Genomic DNA, 18807 nt, shown 5'->3' on the forward strand with positions numbered 1-18807 from the left:
CTTAGCTTAGTATTGGTGGACAGGTAGCCCAAGTTACACTCAGACTAGTGAATGTTTTTTCTTTTTTCCATAGACAGTAGTTCCTTCCATGAGTATAAGAACAATCTGAAAGGATATTATCTATAGTGAGGGAAGAAAGTACATTACAGATTAATATAAATCATGGCTGTATGTGGTATGGATATAAACTGAAGTTGAATAATGAGGGACAGTGGGTTCTTTTTTTTTTTTTTTTTCAGTTAGCCTGGTATTCCTAAAAATATTTTATTTCTAGTACACTTTAGTGAAAAAAATACAAGTTTGTTCCATAGAGCTGAAAAAATTGAAGTGTATTGAGAATGAATGAAACATAATCGGACTTTATAATAAGAAAAAACTTTGCATACAAGTATCTCTGGATACAAGTTGATGCCTGCCAAAACTGTCTAATCTGTCTAGAATGTGATAGTATCCAATTTTGTGACTTTTAGCCACATATTTTTGTCATTTTACCATTAATACTTGTAATTAAAACTTATATATCATTCTACCCTGTTACCTATTCAGCAAACCTGTGCGTTTTTGGAGAAAAAAAGATTAGCAATGTTAAAAAAGTAAGGTTGGTTTGTTTTTTTGTTGTTTTTTTTTTTTTTTTCCAGCCTTCTCCAGTTTCAATGTTCGGTTGTAAATCTGTAACAGTGTTATATGTTATATTTAAAGAGTGAGAGCTCATGAGCAACTAAGAATCAGTTCTACAAATCTATAAACTGTAAAAAGGTTTTGAAGCCTTTAAAGCAAAATCCCTATTGCAATTTTACACACATGGAATGCAAATACGAGGTTCTAATAGGAAAAACATTACTAATAGTTTAGCTCCTCATATATTGTTGATCCAAGGTTACCTTTATTGTTATAACAAGTCCTGTCAAACTACTTTATTTTGCCTTTTTTCTTTTTTAGACACAAATGCACTGGCACTATGTAACTTATGAGAACTCAGGATACCAACAAGTTCTCAAAAGTGTTTCGTTGCTATCTTCCAGCAAAAACACCTGTGCAGATCTGAGTGTGGGGAGAATCTGGCGTGTTATGGACTAATGCAAAGAAAGTGCTTAATATGATAGTGAAAGTTACAGGGAGTTGTGAGAGCGCTATCATATCTGCTCAGATTCAAATATCCTAGGCAGCTTGATGACCATTGCTGCCAAAAACCCCTGCCCTGGAGACTCTCAGCACAGCAAATAGAGAGGGAAGCAGCACAAGAGGCCACATAAGATGGGAGCTGGGCCATCTTTGGAGAAGAGTTGTCTAGCAGAGTTTGGACTGCCACATGGAAATGCCAGCTTGTATGTCATTCTAGTTTCTCTCGAAAGTTTTGACAGGTTTAACATGTTCCTGCAAAATGCTTAGATTCACTTACAGCAGCTTTTTTCAATACAATAGTACTGTCAAGAAATGTTTACCTATTAAATTTCTTTGGAGTGTTTCCTCGCACTAGATGTTTTCAAAATGATTTTGTTAGTTTCTTTGTTTTCCCACTTTAGAATAAAATTCTGGAAAGAAAACAAATTTTGCTTGTTTCTGAGGGTCACCAGTGTTCTGTAATGGTTCCTTACACAAGCGGGGCTCTTCTCTACAAATCTGTGTATGAGTTTGTCTTTCCTTTAAGAACTCATCAGGTTGTCAATCTCTTTTAAGGTCATGGACTCTCCCTCAGTTTCAGTAATCCTTATGGGAAATGGGCCTCATGTTTATTGTCTTTGGTATCTACTTTTTCTTTTTTTCTTTTAAGAAATTTTGCCATCTGTTGTTTTCTAGATTATTGGGGGTATATTCTTTAATTTCTCCTGCATCACCATCAGTTTCTTTGATCAGTTTTAAATAATTTTTTTAAAGAAAAAAGAAAAAATACTCTGATACCATCAAAAGCTTTAAGTGAGATAGGGCTGAAATGCAGTTATCTTACCATCAAATGCTGTTGTGTAGAGTTCTTTTTATTTTTGTTACAGCCTCTGAGCACATTCTTAGTCACACTCGGTTGCCATCCGTTTTTCTGCTAATCTGGCATAATGGCATGGTGACAAAGCAGAAAGAGAGTTAACACAACAGATAAAGCAATTACACTGTAAGAATACATTGTGTCCATATGGGGAATTAAAACTCAGTTATGCTTTGATGGTAGAATACAGTGAGCTGGGCCAGGGCTGCCCAGCGCAGTCATGTGCAATAGGCACCCAGAGCAGAGGGTCTGTCTAGGCACGTTCATGTACCTCATAATCCGGGCTGGACATGAGCTGGCCTGTTCAGATGTCATGGGGCCAATTCCCTTCAAAGATAATAAAAGGCATGTTTTCCTAAATCTAGTGCTTGAAGATAAATCCATCTTCCATGTATGAGTGCATATATCACAAGAAGGCAGTAAATAATATTTTCTTCTGTTATTTTCAGAGCCAAATTTTGTGTCATCTTATGGCATTGGGAACTTTACCTACTTCTTCTTCCGGGAGAATGCAGTGGAGCATGACTGTGGGAAAACAGTCTTCTCTCGTGCGGCTCGGGTCTGCAAAAATGATATTGGTGGCAAGTTCGTGCTGGAGGATACCTGGACTACCTTCATGAAAGCTCGGCTGAACTGCTCTCGCCCTGGAGAAATTCCATTTTACTATAATGAACTACAGAGCACTTTTTTCCTGCCAGAATTGGACTTGATCTATGGGATTTTTACCACTAATGTGTAAGTAAATTCCATGTTATGCTTTATTTTCTTGCTATTTGTGACAGTAAAAACTCAAGCTTCTGAGATGCTCTCTTCTGCATATGTCAAGTAAATATCATAAATTCAAACTACTGTTTGACCCAATCCACTGTCCTCCTGTGAACAAGTATCAGTTCCAAATGCTTCTTACATGAATTGTTGAAGGCGTATGAAAGAAGGAAGAATTCTTAATATATCCTTACAGCAGGGAGACAGTTTAGTTTGAGACTATTCAGTCATCTTTTTCATACATTATTATAAAGACATTATTTTTTATTTTGCACAGCATTGTAATATGTAAATACATTGTGTATTTATGAAATAAATATAATTGTAAGGTGACATGATAATGAATTTGACATGATGTAATTCGACCATGTCAGGAGGAGCTCACCTTACCCAAAAGAGCACAAGAGGTGCTCTTACGTGTTTTAAGTTAGTCCTAATGTATACTCATGTGAGTTTGAGGGTCAAATCAAGAATTTAATCTAATTTTAACTGAACCTTTTAAATCAACAAGTTAAAATTTAAAATACAGTTTGGTCTTAAAAATTAAAATCTGTTAAATATTAAAATATTGGATGGACATAAAAGCTCTCTAGACTCTGAGCTTGATATCAAGAGTTGCTCAGCTCTTAGGAAAAGGAGACATTCATCTCCAAAATGTCCTCTGTTACTTTAAACATGATAACTGGAGTTCATATGTTGTTCAGTGAGTTATGGCTGTGTTATGGCTGTGCAGTCCAATGTTTGGACCATTAGTACAGAGTTTCAGATTTTGGTTTCTGATTCTCTTGCTTGCAGAGTCTTGCTGTGTAAGTTAGCGTTGTCTAGAATTTTAAAAGGTATTTGGGCACCTAAATCATAGATTAGTGCCCCCTACTACTGTTGTAAACACCTGGATACCTACCTTCTATAAATATCCCTTAACCAGGTGGGAACAGTCACAAATTAGTGCCAACAAGTTATGATCCCTGAGTATTTCAGACAGTGAGCATGAATTTGAGCTTAAGCTAGTTTTCATGATTTTGATATGGTCCTTTATTAATACATCTAGGTGTCTTCCAGACTCGGGCTCGCCCCGGGCTGGCAGCTCAGTCTGTGAGCATGACTAGTGAGGGGCTGCTTGCACCAGGCTGTGACTATTCCTGACTTGTGCCATCAGATGATGAGCTTAATGCTGTTCCCACAATGTAGTAATGTAGTGAATCTAAATGCTACCTTTTTTTTTAAGAGGATAGTAGAGACTTTGGACTACTGAGGATAAGAAAATTTGATGCTGTTTTCATCAGTAATTTTCATTTCACTGGTCTATCTTACTAGCTAGTTCAAATCATAGAAGGCAGGTATTTCTCAGGTGGCATGCCCATACACTGTTCAACATGATCTTTCATGACAAGTCAAAATAGCCTTGACACACTCCTACCACAGAAAGCCTGACTGGAGTAATTCTGCTCCAGAAAGTCCACAGGGCTTTTCCCATGGATGGGGAATGATGCTCTTCTCTCAGAATGGCTGTCCTGACAGTTTGATGAATAATAGAATTTTCTGTGCTACAAATTCCACAGTTTTTAAGGATAAGTAAGGATATCAGGGCTGCCATCATCACACTCTGGCTCTTCTGAAAACAAACTTGCTAATATAAGAATATCTTTGCCACATGAACATTGACAGTATTTGGAACCTTGCTGCTACTTCCTTCTTCCTCAGCAGCTCAGCATTGTCTTGTCCAACAGAGATGGACTATTCAAAGAGGAATTAATTACAACTTTTTGAAGGTGGGGTTTTTTTGATAACATCATGTCCTGGTTTGAGTGAGTGGTGGGTTTTTTTGGTAGCAAGGGAGGGGATTACAGTGGTGGGCCTCTGTGAGAAGCTTCTAGAAGCTCTCCCAGCTCCAAGTCGGACCCACCTTTTCACCAAAGCTGAGCCAATTAGCAACAGTGACTGCACGTCTGTGGTAACATATTTAAGAAGAGGAACCTGGGAGAAGTTGTGGGAGTTGGGAGCCAAAGCTGGGAGGAGAAGATCCGGGCGAACACTGAGGTCAGTGCAAGAAAGGAGGAGAATGGATGGAGGTGTGCTGAAGCAGAAACTCCCCTGTATCCCGTGGTCAGAAGGCAGGGCTGCCCCCCGACACCCATGGGGGTCTACAGTGGAGCAGATACCGATTTTCAGGCTGTGGGGGGCCCTACGCCAGGACAAGTGACTGACCCTGAAGAAGACAGGGACCCCATGGGAAGAAGGCCCTGCTCTTGTAGTTTGGTGCTGGGAGGACTGCAACACGTGAGGGTGACCCCTACGCCTGTGGGAGTGACGCATGTTGGAGCTGGTTTGTGAAGGACTGTCTCCTGTGAGAGGGGGGCTGTGCTGGAACAGGGGAGGAATGCCAGGAGTTTGCCTCCACCCTCCATGTCCCTGAGGTGAACTAAGTGGCAGGTCTGACTGCACCCTCCATTTTCTGTCCCCTGCACAGGGGGGAGAAGGGAGGTAGAGATACTGGGTGCAGTGCAAAGATGAGCCCAGAAAGAAGGAAGGCGTGGGGGTCAGGTGTTTTCAAGATGTGGCAATGCTTCTCACAGGCCTACTCTGTCTCTTACATGTTGCTGTTGTTACTGTCTGTATTAAATTATGTTCTTTTTTCCTTCCCTAACAAGCCTGTCATTTTCCTGTGCCTTAAAAGATGGGGTCATCCCTCCTTGTCCTTATCTCTAATTCCTGGTCTTTTGATTCCCTCCTTCCCAGCACTAGAGGGGAAGGGGAGGAGGGAGTGGCTGCATGGTGCTCAGTTGCCCTCTGAGCTCAAACCACAACACTCCGCTTAAATTATTTTTGTTCCTGCTGTCAAATATTGAAACTAAAGTTTTGGATGTTGTTGAAATGTTGTAGCTTTAGGATTACTTCCCCGTGCTGAACACCTGTTCACAGACACTTACACAACCCATATGATCCACCTTCAGCCCTGCATCCTGACAGTGGAGAAGAACCAGCATTTCCCATGACGGGGAATAACATATTCCTTTCTGTTGGTGTAACACCATTAGATATTACTGAACCACATTCAACATTCTTCAGTCTCAGTATCTTCAGAACTGCAATAATATTATTGTACCCTAATGGGTTTTTTTTTTTTAATATACTGTGAATATACTTTAATCTACTTTTGGGAAAAACTGAAGCATTTCTGTCAATAAAGATTGAGTCATAGTAAAACCTGCGCCCTTTATGTGTGGTTGACTATTAAGTCCACTATTGCCACAGCTTCATAACAAAACTGATTTTGTTTCTTTCAGACTGTCTGAAAATCTATAAGCATGAGTCTAATGTGCTTTAAGGAATTAAAGAAATTCAAGAAGACATTAGTAGGGTTAATAATATTAGTGAGCTGTATTTAATAATAGTTTATATAGGCAAGGAAGTATCAAATTCAGTGATAATTGATTCTGCAGAAATTGTTAGCATGAGACTTCAAGTTTAGGGGTTTCTTTGAAATAAGAGTGACAGGCATAAGAAAGCAAATTGCTCTTTTTGTCCTGCTATTAAGTCCATATATCCTAACTCTTTTTTTTTAAGTTGTTGGTAGATTTGATCCCCTGGGGTTATTTTTTCTTTCCATCATCTTGGAGTTTCTATAGTAGGCTTTCTTAAGCCTTGTGTAAATTACAGGCTGAGTTTAAAAAAAAAGAAAAAAGAAAAAATGAATGCTGTGTGGATCAATTGTCAGCAGTTTTACCTGCAATAGAAATTTGTGCAACTACCACCTAAATTATCTATCATTTTTTTCTCAAAGTGTGAAAAAGAACAATGTAGTTTTCCATGTTACAGGCTCTCATAGTCACTGGATTATATTCTTTATACTGTGCAGAATTACTTTTTTGTCATGTATATCACATTTTTTAAGACAAGAACAGGAAATTGTATGTTTTGCCTGACTGCTGTTTATTTCTGTTTATTCATCTACCAGGATATCTTGTAAAGAATGCAGTCCAAGTTGTTTTCTCTTGATGGATTTCTGGAACTTGCATTCTTATTGCTGTACAACATCTCTTGGAAGACAGGATTTTTGTTGAGGTGTCTTATACAGGGTTTCCATAGGGTCTAGAGATAGTACCATACATTGAAAATCCTTACCTCTGTCATGCTGCCATTTGTTGTATAGAAAAAACATTAATGAGTCCTGAGAATAATCTCATCCTGAACTTTGTAACGAGAAGAAGTGTGTCCCTAATGCATGTGATTATGTGTGGAAGTAAAGCCTTGAGGTATTACAGCAGCAGCAGAAGGTAGGAAATTCTGAGTTTCTCCCACACCAGCTACTTGGCAAGGCTGACAAAAATTTTAAAACCAATGTCTGTTCCTAAATCAGCACATCATATATCAATATCTTGAGATACCGTCTTCTGGCTGATCATATCTGCTTTGTTAATTACCTGAAGGATTGGAGAGTTATTGTCATTTTGATTTATTTTTCACCAAATGGACTTCTTAATGTTATTACTTAGGTTAATGTTTGTGTTTCTTTTGCAGGAACAGCATAGCAGCCTCAGCAGTTTGTGTTTTCAACCTGAGTGCCATAACTCAGGCCTTTAATGGACCCTTCAAATACCAGGAAAACTCTCGTTCAGCTTGGCTTCCATATCCCAATCCTAACCCTAATTTTCAGGTACAGATATATGAGTTATTTTCAAAGTGCTGTATTACGGTAAATAGGTCCAGTTTTGTAGTATGTTATAGCTTAACATCTTTAAAAACTTACATAAACACACACACACACACACACACACACAAAAAAAAAAAAAAAAAAAAAAAAAGCTTAAGAGATCCCCTTATTTCAACACGGTTTATTTTATCCTTCCACAAAATAATTTGGGTTGGAAAGCAGATGTGCTTTGAAGGGTAGAAGAAAAAAAAGTCTTAACTTCTATCTTCTGTCAAAATGAAACACTACAGTTACCTGTCAAGGTGACATTAATTCCTGGCTGAAGTATGATCAAACTGCCATTCTCTTTTACATTCCCCTGAAAAGGGAACATGGTCTGACAGAAAAAAGAAGGTGAGGTGATGTAAGTGAGGAGTGGTCAGGATTTTGCATATTTTCCTATGCAAGGTGGTCCATATTCCCTTAAGACTCCGATTAAAAGAATTTGTGACATAGTGTGCCCCTCATTTGAGCTTGTCAGCCTCAGAGGGTGTAATAATCTGCAGTTGGCTGACAGTGTAAAACTAATTAGTCCAAGGTGGGTCACTCAGTGGAACTTTCTACAAAAAGAAAAGGGTATTTCAGGTAAGCACATATGCATTGTTTTCTTCTTCTTCATAGTCACCACTCCTACTAAGACAATTTTAGTGAGATTCTAGCAAGGGAAATGGAAAGGAAAACAGCATTATTTTAGTGATTAACTACAGTAGCTTCTCATCAAGATACTTAGGTGTATTCACCTTTATCCACCTTTCATCTTCCCTTAATCTCAATGCAGTTTCATGAGTTCAGTGCTGCTCCTATAACAGCCTTCCCTATCTTGTAAGAGTCATGAGATCTTTGCAAACATGAAACCGAATCACCCACTGGGGATTGTAGGTAATTTTAATTACTTGCTGATTTATGCAAATGAAGGAAAATAAGGCACTGAATTTGCTCTGAGTTACAGGCCAGAGCCATGTTACCTTTCCTAAATACTACATTTGGCATTAGCCCCAAGTGACAAGACACATTTAAGTAAGCCACATAGCAGAAGAGGGCTATATTTGTAAATAGCTTTTTACATATTGTAGAAATATTTGTATTGTCAAAATAGTGATAGTAAGAGGATCTAAGTGAGGCTAAATTTTTGAAGAAGAAAGCCTGAAGCAAGGCCTGTATGTAAAAACCTTTTCTTCTTTCTGACTAGGGGAGCAAGTCCAATAGAAGTTATTAACCTCTCCCTACAGATCTTGTATTAATGTGTTAATAATTATTGTGAGAGCACCCACACAGAATGATACATACAAACAAAGGTGACAGCCTGATGGCTGTGTAAACCAATTTAAGTCTCTACTGTTGGTGCTCATCTCTTAATTCCAGCCAGGACTAAGGTGTTGAAGAAATTTCTTGCTTGGATCGCCCGGCTGATTTTAATATGGCTGGTATTTCATCCAGTTCACAACAGTGGTAACAGTTGTATCATATCTCATTGAGCAACAGCTTTGTAGGCCCGTGCAAATGTTATAAGCTGTAACGTGGCCTTTCACACACAGTATTAAAGCCAATTGACATTAACTGCTCTCTAGGTATCATTAGTGACGTCGAACTTCTGTTCTTTTGCAGGTTCTATAGTTCTGTTGAACTTTCTGTTAGATTTCTGGCTCTGTAACTGCAGCAGTGGTGTATACCAGAAGCTAGTCTAATGCTTAGAGCTAGGTGTAACCATTTTATATAACTTGATGGTGCTTTACAGTACATAGTTCACATAGATGGAATATGTTCATTGGCTGAGGCACTGGTTTCCTTCCCAGATGGAAGGACATTTCTTTTGTAGAGTCCTTAAGATAAAATATCAGGTGTTCTATTTGTGTAGTCTCAGCAGTAGATTTATCCTCACAGTATTTACCTACTCAGGAATAACAGAAAGAACTATGTGATTCGAAGTCAGGCTGCTGCTATGTAGTGATAGTTACATCAGACATTGTATTTCCAAGGCTGGATTATATTGATTAAATACTTTCCAGATTAGAATACTATTGGAATCTCAGTTTTGAGGAACACTGGTTTTCCCCAGAGATTGTTGCTTTTCTCTCTACACAGGACAATTTCCATCCTAAGACCAAGGACCATGTGTATTTCAGTGTACCAGGAGTGTTCCAGTTGGAATCTTTCCTGTTTGATAGATTCAGAGAAATTCTTCTTTGGCATGGTTTATTTTTTTTCACTGGCATGTCATGCAGGGTGTTCACAGAGCAAGTAATTGTTTCTTGCCAGTTGCTTAAATGTCTTTGCTCATCATATGATCTCTCATTATGAAATTATTTATTTGAGTTTTTATTAACATTTGTGGATATTGAATGATCACTTAATTTCAAACTGAAAGCATGGCAGTAATGAAAAAATAGCTGTTAGATGTTTGAATGCTGTATTATTTTGTTCATGCTGTAATTCATGGCATAATTTGTGACCGTAGAATAGAGAAAAAAAGTATGATTTAGGTATGTCTTTCACATCACCAGCATATTTGATAAATGTTGTGAAGTATTGCTTTACTTCTCTGATGCAATTATGCATGAGTAAATGTGTATGTTTACATATTCAGCTTTCTGTTTTGTGTCCTGTTGAAGACTTAAACAAAGATGCTAAAATTAGTTTATTTGTGATTGAAATTTGCATGTGCAATTAGTTAATGCTTTCCTGTAAGGAAAGAGTAGTTTTCAGATATAAAATACAATCAGTTCCAAAGCAAAAATGTCTTTGCTGTGGATAACACTTTATAGTTAGAGTTCTGCGTTGTCCATTCTTGGCTAGTGAACAGAGGGTCTGAAGTAGCTGCTAAAACTCTATGTGGTGCTGTCACCTGGGATTTCTGTCAGACTTGGGCTAAGGTGGGACATGGGATTTCTTTTGAAAAGCTATTATCTTTAGGACTGTGTCTGTGTAAATTGTAAAGAAAACTAGTCAGAAAATTCTGTGGGTTGTTGGATGGTAGTCCTTCTCCTTCCTGCCGTGTGAACATAGGATATAGCAAAGTATTACAATAGCCCACTTGTGGTGGTCAGTCTGGTGCCCTCTCATTGTTCAGAGTTAGGGAACCTCTATACAACTGCCTCAGGAAAGTGAAGCTTTCCCAGTCACTGTGTGGACAGCCTGGTAAGCACCAAAATGAGACCTGAAAGTGGAATTCTACAGTGTCACTACAACATATAGTTTTTATTTTCTTGTGCTGTAAATCAGAGAGTAAATCTGTTCTTATTGTTGATGCACATAGTAATGTTACTTCTCTGTGTTTACAGTGTGGCACCATGGACCAGGGTTTGTATGTAAATCTGACTGAGAGAAATCTTCAAGATGCTCAAAAATTCTTCTTGATGCATGAAGTTGTTCAGCCAGTTATTCCAATTCCTTACTTCATGGAAGACAACAGCCGATTTTCCCATGTGGTTGTGGATGTCGTGCAGGGCAAGGACATGCTTTTTCATATCATCTACCTTGCCACAGGTATGAACTCTGCATTGCTGTGATAACTGCAAAAGTTTGAGGTCTATGAGTTTTAATGTTCTGTGAATCAGTTATGAAATATGTGTAGTGCACCTTGAACAACAGCTTTGCCTCTTTGACAACACTAATTCTATGTTTTCTGAGTTGATTAATTCAGCAGTCTGCCATGCCTTTGTTTATATTACGTTGTGAACTCAGATTATGGTATTCGTTTCCTATTTGGCTTTGAAGGTATGAAGCCTATGGTGCTCTTGAGGAAGCAAAGGGTTGGAAATTCTACAAACAGGACTTCGCAAGTTTCTCTGCCTTTTATTCTTTTTCTTTAGTTCTGAGTACAATCTCACAAAGATAAGATAGTTTAGGATCCTCTGAGAAGTAACTTTACAAATGGCAAATGAAATTACTGCTATTGCTATTCCTGACTTTTTTTCTCACAAATATTTTATTATCCTCCTTTTCATCTCATTTTTAAGTCATTCATTATGCAGTTTTACACTTTGCCTTATTATTTCCCATTTATATGTGAGTTTAGCAAGGAAAGAAAAATAATCCTCCACATAAAATTGCCTTGGTTTGAAATATTGCTTTCTTGTTTCAAAATTTCAAGCATCTTAAAAATAGAGAGGGTGTCAGGAAATGTTTTTTGCAGAACAAGGATGTCCCCAGATGAGATTGAAATACTAGGTTGGAATAAAATGTTTACAGCCTCATGGCATAAAATTTAGGGTAGTTCTCAAATACTTAGTCCTATGCACATTAGTAGGCAATAGATCATCAAATCAATGGTTTATTAATGTGCATAGTCTCACAGTGAGTAAGAACCAAATACAATAAATTTAGGGGAAGAATCTGTTGACCAACCAGAGCAAAAAAAAGTCCTAATCCTATTTATTTGATCTTGCAATCAATGAAGTACATTCCAAAATTGTGATTGATACAGTAGAAACCGGATCAATCCTTAAATTCCTAAAATTATGATTACTAATGACAGTTGTATATTCTATGACTTATAATTTATCAAGAGCCCAAGAAAAATATGCATTGTGATTCAATATATGATTTTATTTTCCCTTGAAAATATTATACTATTTTTCAGAGCAGATTGTTTCTTTGACTCTAAAGAAGTTTTACAGTAATTTGCCGCATTTGGGTGAGACAGTATTTCTTTGCATATTATCCTTGTAGCTTTCTCATTGTGCTCCTTGAAAGATAGGCAGTAATATAAAAGCTTTTAATAAGTTAAAAATGTGCTTGTATTTGTCTAATTCTAGTCAAAACAGCCCACTGGTTGGTAAATAATAACATTTGAAGTGAAATCATGCCAACACTAAATGCTGTTTGTATTGTAGAAGTCTCCTGACAGAAACTGATTTACAGAAACATGTACTGAATGTTTTTATGTGAAGACACTATCACTGCATTGTGGGATATTTACATTATAATGGCAGCACCAAGAATGTTGCCTTTTGTCATAATTCTAATTGTGTTCAGTTTCCCTTACTGTGTTCCCTTTTATGTTTGATTCAGTAAGTGAGGATCTAAAGCTTTACTTTTCATAGTTTATTAATAAACTGTGATCAGTAAAGATTCTAGGTTCTTTTCATACATCTTTCTTGCTGGTAGTGAGATACTGTTCCTATACTTTTTTATGATGTATGCTTGCCTTCCACTTTCATTCTTCTCTGTACCTCTGGTTTTGGTCGTTCACGGAAGTAGGATACTACCTTAGCTGAATTTTTAGTCTGACTCTAGCACGTGCTTATATGTAATCAGATAGTGTATGTTTTATAAGTGTGAGAAACCATATAATAAAAAAGCCCAGGTAACATTATTGTATTCTTGAAATTTTCTTGAACTAGCCAATTCCATTTCACTTCTATTTCACTGAATTGCAGTGGATTTTGTGGTTTCTGCTCCACTCCCCCCACAACTGAGTGTAAGTAAGAAGCTTTATTTTCCAAGAAATATTAATATTTACTTTTCAGAAAAAGTACCTTTCTGCTAGATTTTGAAATTACCACATGTTTCTATATAAATACCATAAATACCATATCTACAGCACATAAAGGTAGTTTAAAAATCCCAAGACAGCAAATTACAGTGTCATTTACTTAGAAACTTATGATTTGAGAACAAAGGCATTTTTTTACCTTCTTTGGGGTGCAGGTCATAATTTTAATTTCATGATATTGGTAATGATGCAGCATCTTAGTTCTTTGTGTTCCTTGTGTAGAACCTGTGGAGCAGTTAGCATTGAGTTTGCATCCTAAGCTGCATGTGATAAAAGATTACTGAGGAAACACCACTGCTTCTGTAAACAACAGAAACTAAAAGGCAGCAGCCTTAACTGAAAATATAAACAACAACTTTGGAAGCAGAACAGATGTAATAATTTTGAATTCCTCTAGTGTCCAGCCTTACTCCCACATACGTCATCTGCCTCAAGCTCCTAACACCATAAAGCATGTGTATGTCTGGGTGAGGTGGAATAACGGGGTTACAGTTACTACCAGACTGAGAGAGGTTGTCGTTATTGTATCTTTTCTAATTTAATTTGCTTGCATTATTAAAAGTGGTGACAAACTAAATTTGGAGATAATTTTTTGCCACAATACTCCACCCTCAAAAAACCCCAATGGGATGGTCTGGAGAACAACAGGCTGGTCTGCATTCAGTCCCTGGGAAAATTAAGAAGCACACATCATTGGAGCACACTTCTGTGGACGTGTGATGGAGAAGGTGATTTGAACATTCAGCATGGATTTCCCAAGGGTTCCCAACACCTGACCAACCTGATTACTTTCTGTAATAAAATGACTGGATTTGTGCATGAGGAGAGACTAATACCTCAACTTCATCAAGACTTTTGGTACTGTTTCCCACAATATTTATAAATCCAAATTAGGATATATGATCTGTATGGATGAACAACTGGATTTATAAAACCTGCTTGGATGTCAGGCTCAGAGGGTAGTTGTTAATGGGGTGTATACAAGTGGTAAGAAACTGAGTACTATCCTGTTTAACATTTTAGTCAGTGACCTGGAGGAGGCAACAAGAGTACACTCTATCAAGCGGGCAGATGACACCAGACTGGGGTACCAGTAGTTACACTGGAGTACAGTGCTGCCATCCAAAGGACCTAGACATGCTGGAAAGATGAGCTAGCAAGAACCTCATGAAATCCAACAGGTGTAAATATGAAGTCCCAAATGTGGGAAAGAATAACTCTGTGCAATGATTGAGGCTGAGGACTGACTCTCTAGGAAACAGCTCTGCTGAAAGGACTTGGGGACTTTGGTAGACAGCAAGCTGAAGTTGAGCGAAGAGCACACCCTCACTGTAAAGAAGGCCAACAGTGTCTTGGGCTGTATTAACAGGAACGTAGCCAGTAGATCTGAAGATCTTAAAAGTATCTTAGAAGAGCTTAGAGAAGTAGATCAGAAGAGCTTATCCCCATATACTCAACATGCTTTAGACCACATCCAATTTTGTCCTCCCCTCAGTACAAGGACATTGAAAAACTGGAGCAAATTCAGCGGAGGGCCACCTTCTGTTGGAAGCTGGAGCACCATGCTCTAGGAGGAGAAGTTGGGGGAGATGGACTTGTTCATCCTAGAGGAGAGAAGGGTCCATGGCAGGCCTAGTAACAGCCTGCAAATACCTATGAGAATTTACATGAAGAACAGAGCCAGGCTCTTCACGGTGGTGCGTGGTGGGAAGACAAGAGACAATAGTCAGAGCATTTCAGACTGGATATAAAGAAAAGCTTTTTCACTCCAAGAACAGTCAAGCAGTGGATCGGATTTCACAGAGAGGTTGTGCAGTCTCCCATCCTTGGAGGTTTTCTAGACCAGACAGCAACCCAGTCTGTACTTTGAGCCCAAGGTTGGACTTGAGACCTCCTGATGTCCCTCCCAACCTAAATTGTCATTTATATGCCAGTACAATGTGCAAACTGGCTGGGTTAAATTACATTTTCACTCAACCCCGTGATAATAGAAGTCATTGTACTTTCTGCTGCCGAAAGGAAAGTGCATTCAACTCTAATGTAAGTACAGGCAGTAAGCAATGTACACCTAGTGGTGTAAAGCGGGATGCATCCAACCCATGGTGTGTGAGTTGTGCTCTGCATGACTTTTGAGTTATAATTCATTAAAACATTCTTTCAAAAATTGTCTTTTAAAATGCACAAAGCTGATTCAGTGGAAAGGTAGGCATATGGATTGGATCGAATACAAATGAATGTTCTGCTGTCTTTGTTAAAGCAAAAATCCCATTCTTTGAAGCAGATGGGCAGTAGTTAAGAGAGAATTCTCTCTTCCTCCCCTCACATTCACTTACCTATCCACCCTGTTATTAGAATACAAATATTACAGAGGAGAATAACCCTGACAGTATAAAAGTGTAATCTAATTTTGTTAAACCTTAAATAGATATGATATTACTTGAGGAGAGACTAGGAGTAAGCAAACAAATGCATTAATATGCTGTGTCAACAGTCTTCATTTCCTAAACCTTTACCAAGTCATCATTCTGGTAGAAAATTCCAATGTGCTGGGATTTAACAGCTACTACTCATATCAAAAATATATTCTAGTACTTTGGAAACACATCTTAATCTTTCACTTCTAACACAGAATGAAGGATATATCAATGCCTGTACATTTTGCGTTGCTTAGAGCTACAGCAGTGCTGCTGGCTTTATGCAGGCAGAGATCCCTAAAAAAATTTTCACTGATTCAGAAAGGGAAGTCATGGAAAGAATTCACAGAAGTTATGAACTAAAAATCACCTATAATAATGTTACATATGGAGCAAGCTAGAGAACAACCCAGTATTCTGACAACTTTATGAGTTTAAAAGACTGTTTCATTGGAAGAAAATCCAAGCAAAATGGTGCTATATGTGCCATAGTTTTGTTTCCCTCCCTTTTTTCCTTCCCCCCACCTTTTTTTTTTTTTTCCACCCTTTTATTTCTCCCTTTAATTTTAAATGCCCAGGTGTTCCATGGTTAAAAACTTTGGCAGTATCAAAAGTTTTTCAACTTTTTCAACTTGAAAAAGTTTTCAAAGTGTTTTTTTCAGAAAACAGGATGCTGCAAGAGGAAGTAGCCTTTATTTAGAGGAGTGTTGCAAAATGTATTGATTCATTAGACTGAATGAGAAAATTATTTGGTATTTTGTCTAGTTTGAGAGTATTCTGAAAACAGTTTCTGGTTGCTGTTTCTTGAGAGTTCAGAAAAGCTAATATTTGCAGTGTCTGAAGAGAAACTTGAAGGCCATATTTTAAAAATTACTTGGAAAAAATCTCATGTTTTCTCTGTTCTTCAGTCCCACTGGATAGCATATGTCCCCTCTGTGGACAGAGTTTTCTTCCTCAGTATCCTGAGTAGAAATGGTATGTGCCCAGTGGTGGATCCTGGTTATTGACTGGATTTTATAGTTTAGTATTGATGAAGCTGGGGTATGGCTCACTTGAAAATAGAGTATGAAACCTGAAGAAAGATTTATTTTTGGCTACATTTCATGTCTCTGGGTGGGTTGTTCACTGAACTGAACCTGAAATTTTTATGCCATAAAGCCAGGTTCTATCTGAGGCTTAAAGGTGACTGGAGAATATTGCAACACATTTTGAACTTCCCTTTCCAAAAAGTTCTGGAAAGTGGTTTTCCTCCATTTTAAAAGGGAGGAATTATCATTATTCTCTAGCAATGCAGAGACTAATGATAAAAATAATTCTAATGAAACAATTGAAGAGGTTTCAAAAAGAAATTTCAAAAGATATTTTTTGAAAATGCAGACTGATTTTTCATACATTTGCCTTTAGAAAGGTTATAACAGGTAGTAAATCACAAATGTAACATTTTTCTCATGAAGCCTCAATGCTGTAGATTGTTCAGAAACTACTCAACCTCATGAACAGATTTGGAAGTATGCATGAAACTCAGTTTGGAAATGCTATCAAAACAGTTTGTATTTCTTCCGTTTGTCATACTAGATGGGATTAAATTGATGCAAAGTGTGCACAAATTGATCCCACTGTGATTTTTCTTACAGTTCTTTTTCCTTTTGTTTTTGTAATCACTATGCCACACTTTTTGCTAGGGAACAACCAAAGGTCTTAAAAAAAAAGCTGTGTATATGTTTTTGGTAAGAAATCTCAGATGAAATATTGTAATTTTCCTGGCAGACTACAGCTTCTGATCAAACTGTGCAGCTTTAACAGTTTGGTATGCATGGTGTCCTAATATATGTAGTACATGTTAAGTTACCGACCTTAAAATTGTAAGTAAAAATATATGCTTATATGCATTTCATACATGGTGAAGAGAGCAACAAAGCCTAAATTAAATGCATTTTTTCCAATTTATTTCTATGTCTGACTGTATTATATCAAGTGTGTTGAGGTTATTGGAAGTAAACTGTAGATAATTTTTGTAGAAAGGAGCTAGACTTTTCCTCTTAGTTTGAGAAGCACCTCTTCAGTCTAGAAATTACAATAAAAATGCAATAATAAAGATCAAAGAGGTTGTAATTTGAGTCACAAGACATGTGTGAAAGTGATAGGTAGTCTATTTGTATGTATTAATACTTTGTATGTATTAATACTGTCTAGTTCAAAAACAGAAAAAGATAAATCAAGAGTGCAGATGGATTATGGGACATGTACACTGTGGCAGGCAGTTGTCTACCTTTTAAAACTATTTCTCTTCCGTTGTAACAGAAAACAGAATTGCTTTGTTTCTTGTGCCTTTCCTTGACAAAGGTTTAGTGTCCTTTTACACAGTTGTAAAGCACCCTTGCAATGGTTTTAAAACTAATTCCCTGCAACTTCTTATCCTTCTGACCTTATGCAATGTCATTGTAAGAGGCTTGAAGCAAGGACAATCATCAGTTACTCTGCTGTCTAAAACTGCTACATGGTAGAAGACACCAATCCTAACAGCAATATGATGATCTTGAATATTTGCTTAAAAAAAAAAATCAAGCAGTAAACTGTAAAATTAATAACCTAATTCTCTGCTCCTTTTGCAATGACCACTACTTCATTCACCCTAGCTGAATGAATACTTTGTTTATATTATTAATCTTTCCAGGAAGAGTTTTGCTGTGAAGTTTGAAAAAACATTTAAAAGATTGTAAGGCTTTGTCTTCAAGAGTCTAATGTTCATTCTGGGATTTATGTGAATGTTACTAAGAATGCTTGCTATATATTCCTGCTAGAATATTGATGTTATTTTCCATGTAGAATATCTTTAAAGACAACAAAGGACAGTGTAAACCGTAGCTGTTTTACCATATTATTTAAAGTCAGAAATGTTGATTTGCTACTGTCTTGTGTATTGTGTCATCTGTACTGGGCAAAGTGGCTTTAAAATGTTACCAAATGAGAACGGTCACGTCTAACGTCCAGGCTACATAGTTATAAATGATACTATAGAGCTCAAGAGAACCAAACCCAGCATTTAAAATGTCCAGTATTACTGATTTCCCTTGGCTTTATCACCGTGTGTAGATATAAATCATTCTGTCAGCTCCAGTTGGAGAGTGCTAAAGAGGTTTCTTAATAAATAGATGGCTCTAACTAGAGCTGGTTAAATTATTCATTGACAGCAATTTATATGTGAGAATCATAGCCCTTTATTTGGTTAACAAATTACTCACCACTTATTTGTAGTAATTTTTTGTTATTATAATCAACCCATAAATAGGTCATGATTTTGATTAGTTTGTTGCTGATATTTGCTCATATAGTTTGTTCGCATTTTAGGCAGCATGTTCATGAATTGCCTGCTGCAAGTAGATGGCATTTGTGTTCTGCTCTCTCCTGGGAAAAAATTTAAGTAGGAGAAGCCCTTTTTTCTGTTCACAAATTATAATTATGTCTT

General features: G+C 37.3%; 1 protein-coding gene across 3 annotated transcripts in view; it reads left to right on the plus strand.

Annotated features, from left to right (window-relative positions):
- SEMA5A (semaphorin 5A) overlaps positions 1 to 18807 on the plus strand; it is a 341520-nt gene that overhangs the window by 204732 nt on the left and 117981 nt on the right. For all 3 annotated transcript variants that reach the window (XM_026842316.1, XM_026842312.1, XM_026842315.1), the window contains exons 9-11: positions 2428 to 2713; positions 7262 to 7397; positions 10712 to 10916. In XM_026842316.1, the coding sequence (XP_026698117.1) occupies positions 2428 to 2713; positions 7262 to 7397; positions 10712 to 10916 (627 nt within the window). The remainder of the gene's footprint in view (positions 1 to 2427; positions 2714 to 7261; positions 7398 to 10711; positions 10917 to 18807) is intronic.

Source organism: Athene cunicularia, assembly GCF_003259725.1.
Source record: "Athene cunicularia isolate RWA chromosome 2 unlocalized genomic scaffold, athCun1 chr2_part1, whole genome shotgun sequence".
Lineage (NCBI taxonomy): Eukaryota > Metazoa > Chordata > Aves > Strigiformes > Strigidae > Athene > Athene cunicularia.